The sequence below is a fragment of the Ceratosolen solmsi genome, unplaced genomic scaffold, assembly GCF_000503995.2.
Source record: "Ceratosolen solmsi marchali unplaced genomic scaffold, CerSol_1.0 scaffold7, whole genome shotgun sequence".
Lineage (NCBI taxonomy): Eukaryota > Metazoa > Arthropoda > Insecta > Hymenoptera > Agaonidae > Ceratosolen > Ceratosolen solmsi.
The window spans coordinates 8,424,797-8,440,033 of NW_011948413.1; the positions used below are offsets into that span (position 1 = coordinate 8,424,797).

General features: G+C 30.0%; 1 protein-coding gene across 1 annotated transcript in view; it reads left to right on the plus strand.

Moving 5' to 3' along the window:
* The first annotated feature begins 1,489 nt into the window (after positions 1-1,489).
* LOC105367665 (hemicentin-2) overlaps positions 1,490-15,237 on the plus strand; it is a 63,990-nt gene continuing 50,242 nt past the window's right edge. The window contains exons 1-3 of the mRNA XM_011506432.1: positions 1,490-1,496; positions 2,623-2,752; positions 14,451-14,662. Of these exons, the coding sequence (XP_011504734.1) occupies positions 1,490-1,496; positions 2,623-2,752; positions 14,451-14,662 (349 nt within the window). The remainder of the gene's footprint in view (positions 1,497-2,622; positions 2,753-14,450; positions 14,663-15,237) is intronic.

Sequence of the window (15,237 nt, forward strand, 5' to 3'; positions counted from 1 at the left end):
TTTCAGTACGAAGTTGCACATACTTATAATGAGTGACCTCGTATATTCAAATATTATTTAATAAAATACGTACGTACGTGCTTCTTTAATATGATGTATGATGGATTTAAACTTCCTTTGATAGTTTAATAAAATTCCTGTTTGGAAATTGCTTTACGACTCTTCGTATACTTTTGAATATCACATATGTTAGTTTTTTATAAATCTATCATTTTTATTAGTACTTAAAAGTAATAGTTGTAACTAGTTTGAAATGATAATAATCAAATTTAATAATAAATAATGATATTAATAATATATAATGCTTTAAACAATAATGTGTAAGATATTATTTGTTTCAAAGAAGATGGAACATATCGTTATTTAATTGTACAAGGAAGATTTTTTTAAAATAAATTAGTAATTTTATAGAATGAAAAAATAGTATACATAGTATTTATAGTTCTATTTGGTCATTGTTATCGAATATTTTATTACAATTTATTCAAAATTATATGAATTTAACGTAACTATTAAAAATTAAAATATCCACAATTGTAACGTGGAAAATAATTTTAATTTTCGATTTACATTTGTTGATTTATTTAATCGAAATATGTTAAGATTAATAAAAATTAAAATTAGATTAAAAAGATTGATTATAAGCTTGCCGACGTACAGAATTTTTTTTAATTTAAAAAAAAAATTTATTACAGTTTGCAAAAAATAGATGTACAAGTCTCTGAGCTTTCAGAGCAACTGTAAAGTTAATCGAATCGGACAAAAAAAAAGGATAAGTCATAATGTCAGTAGTCGGTGTAATATTATGAAAGCAAAATGGTTTTCTCCCACAAGTGTAGCCTACTTTTCTTCATTTTTTGTTTTTGTTTTGTTTGTTTTATTCCTTTTCTTTCTCTTTCGATTTCACACCGACGATATCTTACAGAAAAAGATATATAAAAAGAATCCCAGATATTTGTTATCTAAGTTGATAAGTAAAAGCAATAAGAATCTCTTTATTCTATCTAATTTAAAACGTATAGATTTTTATATCTATAAGCATTTCTCTGATTATGACATAATAAAGAATTAAAAGAGGAACCACTAAAGAAAAGGTTTAATTTCAATTTTAATGTTAATAAATATCATAAAAAAGCGTACGTAATTGTAAGCGTATGACTGAATTTTTTATTGAACTAATAATTAGTGAATATATATGAATAATAATTACTGGTGATTTTAAAAATATTCGATGCACATCTTAGGTGCGACAATGTTTATTTATAATACCTATTTTATATATACAATCTTACGAATATATTCATTCGTTGTTACAAATATTTTTTTTTTTTTTTTCTGGCAACAACATAATTTGCCATACACTAGGTGCTCGATACGCGTTTATATACATATTTTGTTTCTTTTTCATATAAAAACGTAAGTTTATGCAGTATCAGATTATATCACTTTATTATTTGTTGAAATCTACGTGTCAATTTATTTAAACGCAATGGATGGTATAAGCTTGGATGCTTAGTGTGTATTAAGAATCTCCTTGGTTCACCCGAGTACTAAACTTTATGTTATACACGCACACAAGTTTCATGTCACAACAACAACCTCCCACAATGCATTGGAATTTCCAAAGTTTGTTTTCATATTTTGCGAATCTTTGAAAATATCATTAAATTAGACGAGTGGAGAAATTTAATTTTCCTAATTACTATATATTTAAAATTATAGATTTTTATAATATTATGTATATGAATTAATTGGATAAAATCATTATGTTGAACATCGGGAATAAATTTTTTAATTACTTACATTAAAGTATATTTATAAATTATGGGTTTATTAAAAAAGAATCCGTATGACATGATTCAACGTACATTTTTTAAGTTTCAAAATATATTTAAAGTTAAATCGTTTAATATAATTAACATTTGACAAATATTTTATTCAAATTTTACATAGGAAACTTGTACTTTAATTAAACAAAGTGGAGAAACTTCTAAAGTGTATATTTCTGCATAATTTTTTCCTAAATTTTTACAAGACTAATAATCTGAAATTAATGACTTATTTAATCAATAGATTCACTTTATTAATTAATCATGAAATTATGAATCTACAGAACTTATATTGATAAATTATTTAATAGATGTATATGTGTAAGTATCTGTGAATGTACGATTCAATGTGTACACATGTGTAAGCATGGATAAGGGTTTATAAATGTGTGTGAATTTGTGTAAAATTCGTTCATCTATGTGTGTTTGTATATGTTAAAGATGCATGCAGATCCACGATAGCTCAATTGTATTATTTAAATACTAATAAATTCTCCCTAATTTAATAATATGAGATATATTTAGCATTTGCAATATATATTATTATTTAAAAAATGCAAAAATTTGGTTGTAATTCTATTGATATTTATACTATTTATTTGAGTTCTTTTCACATAATAATTGCATTACAAAATCTATGCTAATCCGAAACAATATATATATATATATATATATATATATATATATATATTGCAGCATATTTCAAATTAAAACAATTATAATTAGTAAAATGTAATTTTATTTAATAAATAGAAACTAAATCATGAGATTGACTATATTATTTTTATTTCAGTATCTTTTATTGATGTATCCGGGGTAGCTGAAAATAAAGTACAATTACCATGCAACTTAGAGTCAGAATATAGTGACGTTGTGAAATTAGTACTTTGGTACAAAGAACCCAGTAACGAGCCAATTTACGGGTAAGTAATAATTAAAATTACAAAAGTATTTATTAATATACAGATTAAAAAATTTATTGGAATAAAATTTTCATTTTAACTAAATTTCATTGAATAAATTAATAAGAATGTATAATCGATAGTGAAAGCATTTGCAGTTACTTTTAGTATTTCATTATTTAAATAATAGTGTTATAATACGATAATACATAAGACATAAGTAAAATATGTTTTCGTTTATTCATAGCTCATAATTATACATTTTTCTTAACATTGTGGCTTCTAGTAAAATAAATGGCAAATGTTGTCTTAATTAGAAAATTATGATTTAATTTACAAATTCTGGAAATATTTCGTGGCTGAAATGAGGCTGAAAAGATTTTTACATATAACTATATATTTATCGAGATTTTTCTATCCTCATAAATTTTCAAATATTAAAATTTTTTTGAAATTTCACAATGCACCATTTAAGATTGCCGTGCATAGTTTAAAAAAAAATGGTTTGCATTTGGCAAGACAATTTTATGGACTCATAATTTTTCAAATTGTTTCCATTTATCCTTTTTAAGTCGTCTTTAGAACATTCGATGTCTGTGTTACTTTTCCTGGAGGTGAATAAAAGTAGAATGTACTTTTTTTGTGTTCGAACAAGTTCTGATTAGTTTTTTGTAGAAAGTGGAGTGAGGAAATTGTATATAACAAAGAGGAATAACCATTAATACAGTTGTATGACATTCAATTTGTCTGAAATAATATTGGAAATAAATCTCGAGTAATTTTTTTTTTTTTTTTATATTATATCCTTACTACGTTACAATCGATTCCTTTTCTACGAATAATAATGCCATCTCATAGCATAAATCAAAATATATTTGATTCCGTAAGGTTATTATGAAATTGTATTATATATATGCAGGAACTATCAAATTATTCAAATAATAAATATATATTAATGCTTAAATATGTCTGTAAGATAAAATTTATATTTGATAATATATATATATATATATATATATATATATATATATATATATACGTATAAAGGCCAGATCGTCACAAGCCTAGCAAACACTGTTTTTTTTTTTTAATTTCGTCGATTTTGTCCCGTGAGAATAGCAAAAATGAATAAAAGCTGAGTAGCTGTTTTACCTGAAATATCCTATTATCGAATCTTCTTCAAGAGCCGGCAATTTATGCGGTTAAAAGTTACTCTTTCTTAACTGACAAGTCGTAAGAAATCGTGCTTTAAATTCCTTAACCCGAGCCGCCGCCGCCGCTGCCGCCGCCACCATCACCACCGCCACCGCCGACGCCACCTCCGACGCCGCTACCATCGCCTCGGGCAGGCAAGTTTAACCCCACCCCGAGACCAACAGCACGACGTCTCGACGCCGGTGTCAGCACGATGTACAAACGGGTCTCTGTACAGGAATTTACGCTATGTAGTTCGCTCGAGTTAGCATTGAAGGTGACGTAATATTCGAGAAGAATGGAAAATGGGGTAACACGGAGTTTTATATATAAATTCGTATATAAAACGTCAAGGACTCATTTCTCAAATAAAGAATCACCGGAAAATATCGGTCTTCCATTTGATTCGAGTAACTAACTTTCTATTAATGGGGTGAACAAATTTTCTAATAAATAAGCCATTCTATATGACTCGTGTGCATTGGCCAGATTTCATATGAATTAAGAAATGCTGTTCCTTTATTATAATATCATCTTTTGCGAATTCTTAATTCAAATTGCATATTTATGAAATTCGTAATTCTATTTTTATCTGAATGTATTTTATTAAAATTTCTAATGATTAAGTATCGATGATTTATTAATAAGAATGATCGATTAATGCGACGAATCTAGTACAAATAGCAATCATTATATTAATTCTAAAACTATAATTAACAGTGCATAATCGCAACTATTAATAATTACATCTTCGGATTAAATAATTACCTATGCTTCTTATCGTAAGTGCCATTCTTGCTTATTTTCGCTAATTAAGTATTCGTATTATGTTTCTTAAAATTTCATAACATAAATGTAAGTCATATTTCTATTTACTTATATTTTATCCTCGCAAATATTAGGATGTAGTAAGGATAATTCATTATGTTTTCATTTTAATCGTAGGAAGGCTCGTCATTAAGCAACTTTATTTGCAACATCAAAACAAAATGATTAATTTGCAATGAAAGGTCGATCGAGGCAAAAATTAAAAGTTGCATTGAAATTTATTTCAACGGTATTTCAAAGTTTCCTCGTTTCCCTTTCTTATCGGATATTGTATGCTAACTTGACCGAGCTAATTCAAATAGTGAAATTTGCTTGTGAATGAGACTGCCTTTAGGCAACGCAAGCGAAATACACATTAATACTATAATTACTTCTTAAGAAAGTTAATAAGGTGTAAGATACGCCACTACCATATACATACTCTTCAGACATATTTCTGGTCCTTTAATTTTTCATCTCTGTTGTAAATTCTGCAGATGTTTCAGTGTTGTTTTAATGCTTATAGTGTTTCGTGATATTATATGTTTTATAGTAACTGTTTTAATAAGTTTAAACGTTTGTGCATTAATTTCTACAGTTAATTTTTTTAATTTACAATTGTTAAAACAATTTGTGTCATTCAATGCTATGTAATATCTGAAAAACTCGAGAATATTATAAATTTTAGTTTTTATAGAAATATTCCGCTAAGATCATTTTAAAACAATATAATAGATATATATTTAATATAAATACAAACACAAAATGGTATTTATTCCGAAGCTCCATATCAATCATTTGATTTATATCTAAAATTAATTCCTAAAATTAATTAATACAAGTATGTATATTTTAAAATACAATTTTATATAATTAAATCTATACCGACAAAAATTAAATTGCATCCTATTATAATTTGTTTTCATTCTTATTTTAAGACTGCATTCCACACTTAATCTTACATTTAATACTCAAAAATAATTTTCTTTATTATTTAAGATAAATAAAGAAAATTACTTTTATTATATCATAATGTGTGATAAGTTATACAAGATTGATTATAAAATAGGTTTTTCTATTATTTAAAGCTTCGTAGAGTTTATTTGTACGAATGTATCGAATGTTAAATAAATCGTAAAATTGAAGTAAATTATAGAAAATTTCATTCATAAAATTATTTATAAAAAAGAGAAATATGCATAAAGATTTTAATTCATATTCAATAATTGAGGCACTGATCATTATTATAATCATATTTTCTATTTTGCGATGAGTGCTACTGCACAAATATTACAGAACTTAACTATTTATGTATAATGGGCATATTGAATATATGTGAATACGTGTTATATATATAATAAATATATATCATATTATACCGTATATTATATCGTATAAATACAACTAAACAATGAAGTAGGTTTACCAGTCTCCATAAATTGGTGCTATTAACATTGTTGCAAGCGTACATTCATCTATATATATATATATATATATATATATATATATATATATATATGAGAAAGTTCCGGTAAATTTACAATGGTGGTTTCCCAACTGCGAAATCAACCTTAGATCATTATTGCTCAATTTTGAATTATAACAAAATTCTGAATTATCTTGATATTTTATTCGAGGAACAATTTTTCCATACATAAGCACTACACTATATTCTCTATTAAAACTTTCTATTCAATATTAAATTAAAACAAAAAAAAATTAAAACAATTATATATTAATCAAACATTTATTAAATATAAATTATCATCTCAATGGTCTTCGTTTGAAAAATATTATTAAAAAAGTAGATTTAATTTCTCTATATTTACAATGTACATATTTACCAATGTTTTTTCGATTTAAGCTTCAACTAGAAAATAAACTCGGACTGCCGTATAATAGTGGAGTAAAAAATCTTTTAAAGTGTGTTAAAAATTGAATACAATACATTCTAAAAGATATTTTTCTTTTATACAATCAATTCACAACAAGTTCTTATAACTTCTATTTAATCCCGTTGCCCAACTATGCAAACTTTAAACTTAAATTCAACTGAACGGCTGTGAAGATTTTAAGCCACTCTACATCAAGTTATTTATTGCACTATAATTTCATGCGTTTGCTTATCTTTCATGTACCAGGCTTTTAAGAAAATTTCGCGTATCTTGTGCAATGTTTTAAGGAAAAATTGCAATAGTATAATACACATTTCAAGGGAAAACATATTGTTTATATAAAAATTCTTGTAGCACAGGGCTTGAATAATTATGGCAATAACATCAATATCATTAAATTCTTACTAAAAGCATATTAAAGCGTAAATATATAAGAAGCTACATTAAAAGTAACGGTATAGAAGTATTAATATTGTTAAAATTCTGGAAGAATAATCATTAGAATTGAGAGTAATAATTATCGTTTAAATTATGATTAACGTTATTACATTAAAAACTATGGGTTAACAGTAAATATATAATATACATTACCTTGTAGGGGATTTCATATGCCATTCAAAGTAATAAATTAAGAAAATGATATTACTGGTAATACTACGAAATACAATATTTATATGGAATTTAAAAAAACAAAACAGTTTTTTAAAAAAAATTTGAATGAAAAATTTAAGCATTAAATTAAAAAATAATTTTTGAAGATAACGAAGACTGACATTGTAATATAATTTTATTTACATATATTATAAAATAAACAATGAAACTTCTAAAGTCATAAACTACAACTACAATATCCCGTAGCATTTACTCAATGAATAATTAAATTACATTATTACGATATAAATGCAATATTATGATATTTTTAAAAATAATATACATTTATAAACATTTTACAATATAGTTTAATATCAGATAGAATTTATGTATGCTATATAAATAATAATATAATAATATCATATAATAATATAAATAATAACATAATTATATAATAATTATTATAAAATAATATAATAATATTTCTAATAAATAATAATAAATTATAGAAAATATTAAAATCCATATTTTAATGTATTCTAGAAATGTTTTTTAATATTATATATAGCTTTCTTATTATTTTACAAAAAAAAAAAAAAAAAAAAACCAGAATACATTATTAAGTTTTGTAAAAAAAAATTTGTAATTATCAAATGATTGCAATGTCATATAAATTTTAATTACTAATATTATTGCTGCTACTTATTGTTAGTATTATTGTTTAGTCGTAATTTTTTCTTTCATAGAATAGAAATAGAATGTTATAATTATATGCAAAATAAAAAAAAATAATAATAATAATAATAGAAAAGGTATATTAAATTCTGTCTGTTTTCGTGAAAAAGTAATAAAGTTCTAGAGCGCTAATTTGTTGGGGGATGATGATTTTACTATTTGAATATTGTTGGAATATTGTTGAAATATTGTTGTTGGCTAAGAATTTTATCGCGCGATGTATTATTTTTTGAGTCATTGTTGTACACGTGTGAGAAAGTTTTTAGCCTTTTAGCCGAGATAAAAAAGCAGAATAAATTATCGATACAATCAAGAAATAAGTTTCTTACTTATATTTTACGAACTTTTGTGTAGAAAAGTTTATAAATCGTATTACATATTAATATTTACATATTATTATTTACATTTAATATGACTTATATGTAAATATTAAATATTTTACCAATTAAAATAACACGATAAAGATAAATATTCCATGATTTAGAATATTGTTCATGAATAAATAAAATCCTTGGTCATGTAATACCTAATGTCAAGTACATTGAATCCGATTTACCACGTCGTACATGTAACCAAATATATTTTTAAATATATACATTAATCGTTTACATATATTATTATAAATACAAAATTTACTATGATACTGTTAAGAGATAATAGGCTCTATAATTTTCAACCAAAACTTTAAACCGATTTCGTTTTACTCATAATGACTCGTTCAAACGACCGAAAACCAAACTCAAACACATCTTAACGAATCAAATTGAAATTTTATTTGAGTATGTAAAGCAACACGCTTTCTCCAAAATACTTTGGAATTTATAGATTAATTTTATAATTTAAATACACGATTTGTCAAAATATTTAATTAAAAAATTTGGCATTTATACATATTATATATATATATATATATATATATATATATATATATATATATATAAGCTGAAAAAATATTTTAATTCTTTATTAGGTGACGAAAATTGAATGAGAAACGTGTTTCCGGTCCCAGAATATCTTCCGCATGGGCTACTTTTCTTTACAGAGTCATGACATCGCCACGGTCTAAAATTTTTGAAAATATTTTTTTATATTCTTAAAAATATGCATAACAAAGATGTGCAAAATTTTTATCATTTTTTGCGTTGTCATAAAAAATTCTTTAAATCACTTTTGATTTGAGATTTTCTTCAAGAGAATAGCACATACTTTTAACTTTAATTAAATATTTATCTTCGAACTGGCAAACTCGAGGATTTATGTAAAAAAGAAATTTGAAGTACGATTAAGACGCATCACAATGATCTAGTGTTTTCAATAAAATTTTCCATATAATATACGATGCTTATTATTATAATCGTTAGCCTTTTATTAATAATAATTAGATATTGATATGTTATGATCGTTCATACTTTCATCATACGTATAGAAAAAAAATTTGATATATTTGTTAAAAAATCATTAGATATTTTTATTTTATCCTATTTTATTTACTCTAATACACATACTTTAGGCGATATATCATTATTGGCGAAGAAATAACGTTCGTTATAAAGTGCCAGTATCAGCGTTAATTCCCGTGCAAATATCTTAGCTTTGGAAATTAATGATTTCTGTATAATTAATTTATACTTCATAATACTTGATAAAAATCTCGATTGCTCCATTAAACTCTCCTATTTAATGGAAAATTTTAATGGATCAATAGATAATCTATAGTCGTGCGAAATGTGGAAAAAAAAAATGTTTTCATCCCATCATCCGAACGATCCACGTACAATTATAACCGTATTACTAATTGTTATCCCTATGTTTTTGCTTCGTCATTCAACTGCGGTGTGAAACACTCACTCCATTCGTTCCGCAGCAATTTTCAATCAACTCCCAAAAATACCAAGGGCTCGCCGTAAAAAGAATGCTATCTATCATTTGCCGCGTTTCAAATAAGATCTAATTTTTTAAGATCTAACTTTGCCGCACGACTCTTTATCGTGGCAATAAATTTTTAATATTAAGTTTGGGAGAAACTCGCGACTGAAAATGGAAAAAGTGCGGAGAAATAATCACTGTCTCCTCTATATGTATAAGTAAATGCACCCCACGTGGCAATTGTTCTTCCTTTCCCCATTCCGATTCACCTCTCCCCTCCCCCTCTCTGTCTGTCGCTCTCTCTCACCCCCCCTCTCTCTCTCTCTCTCTCTCTCTGTCGCCCCTCACCAAACCAACGGAACCCCATAATGTCAGACATGTACATATGCGTCGGCTCTCAATCGGATTTTTTGAAGAGGGATAAGTTGCGGGGAATCAGAGCTCTACCCTTAAGCCGTGGAAAAATCGATAACTGATAATTGGCCGCTCGAATAATCAAGTGACTCTCATTCGATGGATGACGTTGGCCTAAAAAGACCTGTCGGAGAAAATTCAGAGCGCCTGAAATTTCATCTCCGGGGAAAGGCCATGTAACAAACGATGACGCCAGGATGCTATATATATGTGTGTATCTATATCTATATATATATATATATGTGTGTGTGTGTGTGTTTCTATATCTATATATATATATATATATATATATGTGTGTGTGTGTGTGTGTGTGTGTGTGTGTGTGTGTGTGTGTGTGTGTGTATATTTATATATATAGATATGCGAAGGAAGGTTGCTGCCGTAGTCGCGCCGAAAGTGCAAAGTGGAAGAATTAAATCGTATTTCAACGTCAGTGGCTCTGCCGTCGCTATTACCACGACGACGGCCTCAACGGCTGGCCCCACTCGAGAGGGCTTTGGGAATACTCAGTCATGAGCGAAAATCCGAACTCCCGCGCGTAGCACTCCTGGAACGCAATTTAACTTTTAGTCGTTCGCGAGAAATCCACCTCTTCCCAGTCTACCCATCCTCGTCCTCCTCTCCCTTCTACTCTCGCTCTGCATAAGCTTCTCTTTCCATCCTCGGAAATTCTTACACCCGTTAGATCGATTGATGCTACGCTCCTCTCACCTCCCCAGCTCATTCCCGTCCTTTCCGTCACTCGCTACTTCCTCGCACTATGCTTAATATACAATCATGCACGGTGATGGGCCCCAGGTGGTTAGGATCTCCCCTTCCCGGGAACATCACTCGCCCTTCACCGCGAATTATAATTCGATCCTACCCACACTACGTTATTGCTACTCTGGGGCTAGAAGCTGACTTGTTTAACCGGGACGATCGTTTGCCTCTGTGCGTGCGTGAATTATTTTCGTGTTGAGCAAACGATCCATCCCTTCGCCCAATTAAACCAAAGATGTAGAATGTTATTCGATTCATCCTCATCTTGCCTGACCTTCGTCCCCTTTCTCGCCACATCCAGTATTCTCTCTCTCTCTCTCTCACTCTCTCTCTCTCTCTCCTGCTAACTCTCTCCTTCCAACACACACTTTTGTGTATTTTTAAAATACTCGCATTCACTTTTAAATCTCATTCAACATTTCCTTAGTATATTTTTCATTTCTAATAATCCGCTTACCTCTCTTTATCGATGAAATGTAATATTTCAATGTTTAATTAAACCGCCAATTACATTAATTTATTCTATACCATCATTGATATAGATAAAATGCACACCCATATCCTTAAATATCCCTAATAACTTCGTCCTAATTTCGTAACTCAACTTCATAATATTTCTATTTTAACGAGACTTTTTTCGCTACATTTGCTCTCCCACTGCGCTTCTTCACCATCTGCAACGTTTCTCAGACTTACTGCTGGGCACTCGTTGCCAACTGCTGAAAATCCAAGCTAAGAGTCTCTTCCCACTGATATCCCATGAAAAACTGAAATGTAAAAGAGAGATAGAAGGATAGATGAAGCGACGGCTCGCGGGACGAAGGCACGAGAGGAAGGAAATAATCGATACAGGTCGATTGTACAAAGCAATTACTATTCTAAGAGGTCAACTTTAACGATATGGACTTGCGCGCGCAGCCAATAGGTCGGCCGTTTCCGTTGGCCGAGCGCACGCTTACGCTGGCACTTCCGGTAACGCTGCACTTAATGACGCATGGCACGGCAATCGCCCGAGCGCTTCACAAATTTTACGAATTATATAAATCGATGTATCATTCCTCTTTACTAACAGCATCCTTCACAGTCTCGTTTTGCATACTCATAATCTCGCTTGGCTTGGTCATCTCTCCTTGGGGCTTTACGATTCCCCACCATTTTATTCTCTTTTGCTAAACTTTTTCCTTCTATCTCTGTCTTGACACACTCGCTCTCTCCCGTCTTTCCAGCCACATTCTTTTTTACACTATTATTAATTTGCTCTTTTCCTCCTCCCCTTATTCTCCAATGAGAATCTCTTTTTTTATGAGATCCTATTACATCGTCCCAAAAATTTTACCGATTTTTCGCGTCATTTCGCAACGGTGCACGTGTTACAGCCATTGCAATCCCCTCCCCAGCGATGCCACCGACACATCGGTACAATATTCTTAATATACCGTGAACTTTTTAACGTGTCGTACAATTATTACATGATGTATCGTGTAGAGTAGAGAAGTATTTTATACAATTTTGCTTTATCAACTATTTATAATAACTCTAACGATTACGTAAACAATATTCGTCATTGCATTTGATCAATTATTATGAAATATAGTGGGTCATTGCATTTGTTTATCGCTTTGTACTTTGTAAGCTTTTGTAAACTAAATTTAATGTTTAACAATATTTATCACATCTGTTGTTCTAGTTTGACTCAATAAAAAAAGAAAAGAAAAAAAAAATAGAAAAAAGAAAAGAAAATAAAAGAAAAAAAAAGAAGTAATAACAAATAAACTGACATCAATTTTAAATGAGATCGAGCACTTTTATATCTTTATATCTATTTTATACTTGCACTATTTCATTTATGAAATTGTGTTGTATTTCTCTTTATTTACATAGGATATATGTATTTAACATTATGTGCAGGCAAATATATATGGGATAGTAAAGCTGAAATCTATAGAAATTGATGAAACTTCATTGTTGTCGTTTAGTGCTACCAATATTTCATAATTAAAACATATCATCAAACAGAGATGCATAAGTTTAATGGCTCAGGTAACTATTAAAATCAGGTGCAGGTTGCGATGCTTCATATGGTTAACAGTTTTTCCATCAAGTGTATTCCATAAGTTTTCAAATTTTGCGAAGAATAATCTCTCGAAAGTAATATCTTGATCGTATCGATTAATACAATAATATTACAAAATTGCAATATTTTATGATGATAAATTCGAATGTCATAAATAATGGTTTTATTTATATAAAGCAATTAGATGAACATTCTGAAAGAAATTATCGATATAATGCAGAAGTGCAAAAGAATTTTACTTCCCATCGTATGCAGAAGAAAAATGATTCCTGTACATCCTGTACTATTATATAATCTTACAATGGAAATATTTTACTTGCTTTCTCAGTTATGCGTCACAGCGTTACAGCTCGGAGCAATTTTATTCGAACAGAAAAGAAAATAAATAGAATAATTAATTACTCATTAGTGATTGGTAATGACTAATAATAATCAAGCATCGTACGTAATTATAAATATATTTATAATATAATACACTATAGTATAAATTCGTTTGAATAGACTAGCTAGTTATCGGGATAAGTGTACAAGGAACCAAGTTTTTCATACAACAAGTGATAATAAAATGATAAAAATAAGCAGTTCCTCTCATTCGACACCAAACGAAGCAAAGGAATCTCGTATATTTAATTATACAAAGCGCACATGCGAGATTCCAGATAGATGAAGCTCCTCCACCTTCTGTCCACTTAAAGCGAAAAATATATTGATCAATGTGAGACGTAAGACGAGGGCAAAGAATCTAAATAGCCGAATCCTTGAAGACTTCGCCGTTTTCTCGTATATTAAGCAAGTCATTTGCCTCGAGTGCGTAAATCAAATTTGAATTATTTGGCCGAACTCTTTTCTCTACACGCCGTAACGTATAATCTGAAATATTCCTGGACGTTGACAAAGGTAGGGATCGAATTATTACACGGCAATTTGTCTCCGCTACCATCGACGACAGTCGCAAATGATAAATAATATTCGACTGCCTGAATATTTTAATTCGAAGGTCCTCTGCAATGTGAGAATAAGGACTAAGACGGAAAATTGAAGCAATATTTATATGAAATGACAATATTTAGCGTATGTTCCTGCATTAATGGTATTGATTGATAAATTTCTTGCAATAAGTGCCTCTTACTCCTTAGTTCTTAGTGTCCTCTCCGGGCATTCATAGTAGCAGGGCTCTTATCGTGAAATTTCACCGTAAGAATTTGCTTTTTAATAAATGGTCCGAGGGAGTAGGTTTGCACGAGGGCAGAAGAGAATCATGTTTTCAAGCTTTATCGAATCCATCAGCCAAATGTATACGAGTGCACCCTAAGTTTTTGCGACGAGCTCATAAAGGCAAAAAGCAAGGCTCCTCCTGATAAATGTGCATTTCGTGTTGCAGATTTGACATGCGTAACGGGCGGCAATTTAATGACGCGCTTCGCTGGTCTTCGCCACGGGCGCTGGGACGCAGGGCTTACTTCATCACGGCGACGAAGCCCGCTCACTTGAGTATCAACGAGCTCAAGCTTAAGGACGAGGGGCTTTACAGGTGTCGAGTGGACTTTGTCAACTCGCCGACGACAAATCAGAAGATAAATTTGACTGTGATTGGTGAGTGCGCGCCAGCGTGCGGGGCCCCCCTTCTTCAAAAATCCATTCGTCAAGCAAAATGAGCTTGTTTCGTAATTCGAGATCTCGGCTCGTTAATTAGCGATTGGACGCGCGATTCCGGAAAATCGAGCGCCAATGCTTCCCCGTCATCTCATTTGGGCGGGTCGGCCAGACTGTGGGATGGAGCGCGCGCGCGCGTATGTGTCACGTAAGCTCGTGAGGGAGGGCTCGTTTTCGGGGAAGTGATTTTTATTCCGTAATACCGAGGTCGATAATGGAAAGTACGTCCTATCGGTTATTAAATGCACGTTGGAAAGAGCTATGTTTTGGATTTTTAAGGACGCGTTCGTTTAATGCGTTTAATGAGTTAGGTTGTATTGTGCGAGTAATTCTCTCGTGGGAATTACCCTCAGCCTCGGCCTCGAACGCTGAGTTTTCGGAAGGGAAGTCGGTGGGAGAATTATTATATGAATTTTCATAAATCCGTCGCTCATCGAGCGCGGCGAGAAAAATAATTTCACTTTAGCATTACATCGCATCGTATCTCTAACGGAACATTCAATTTATGTAAATCA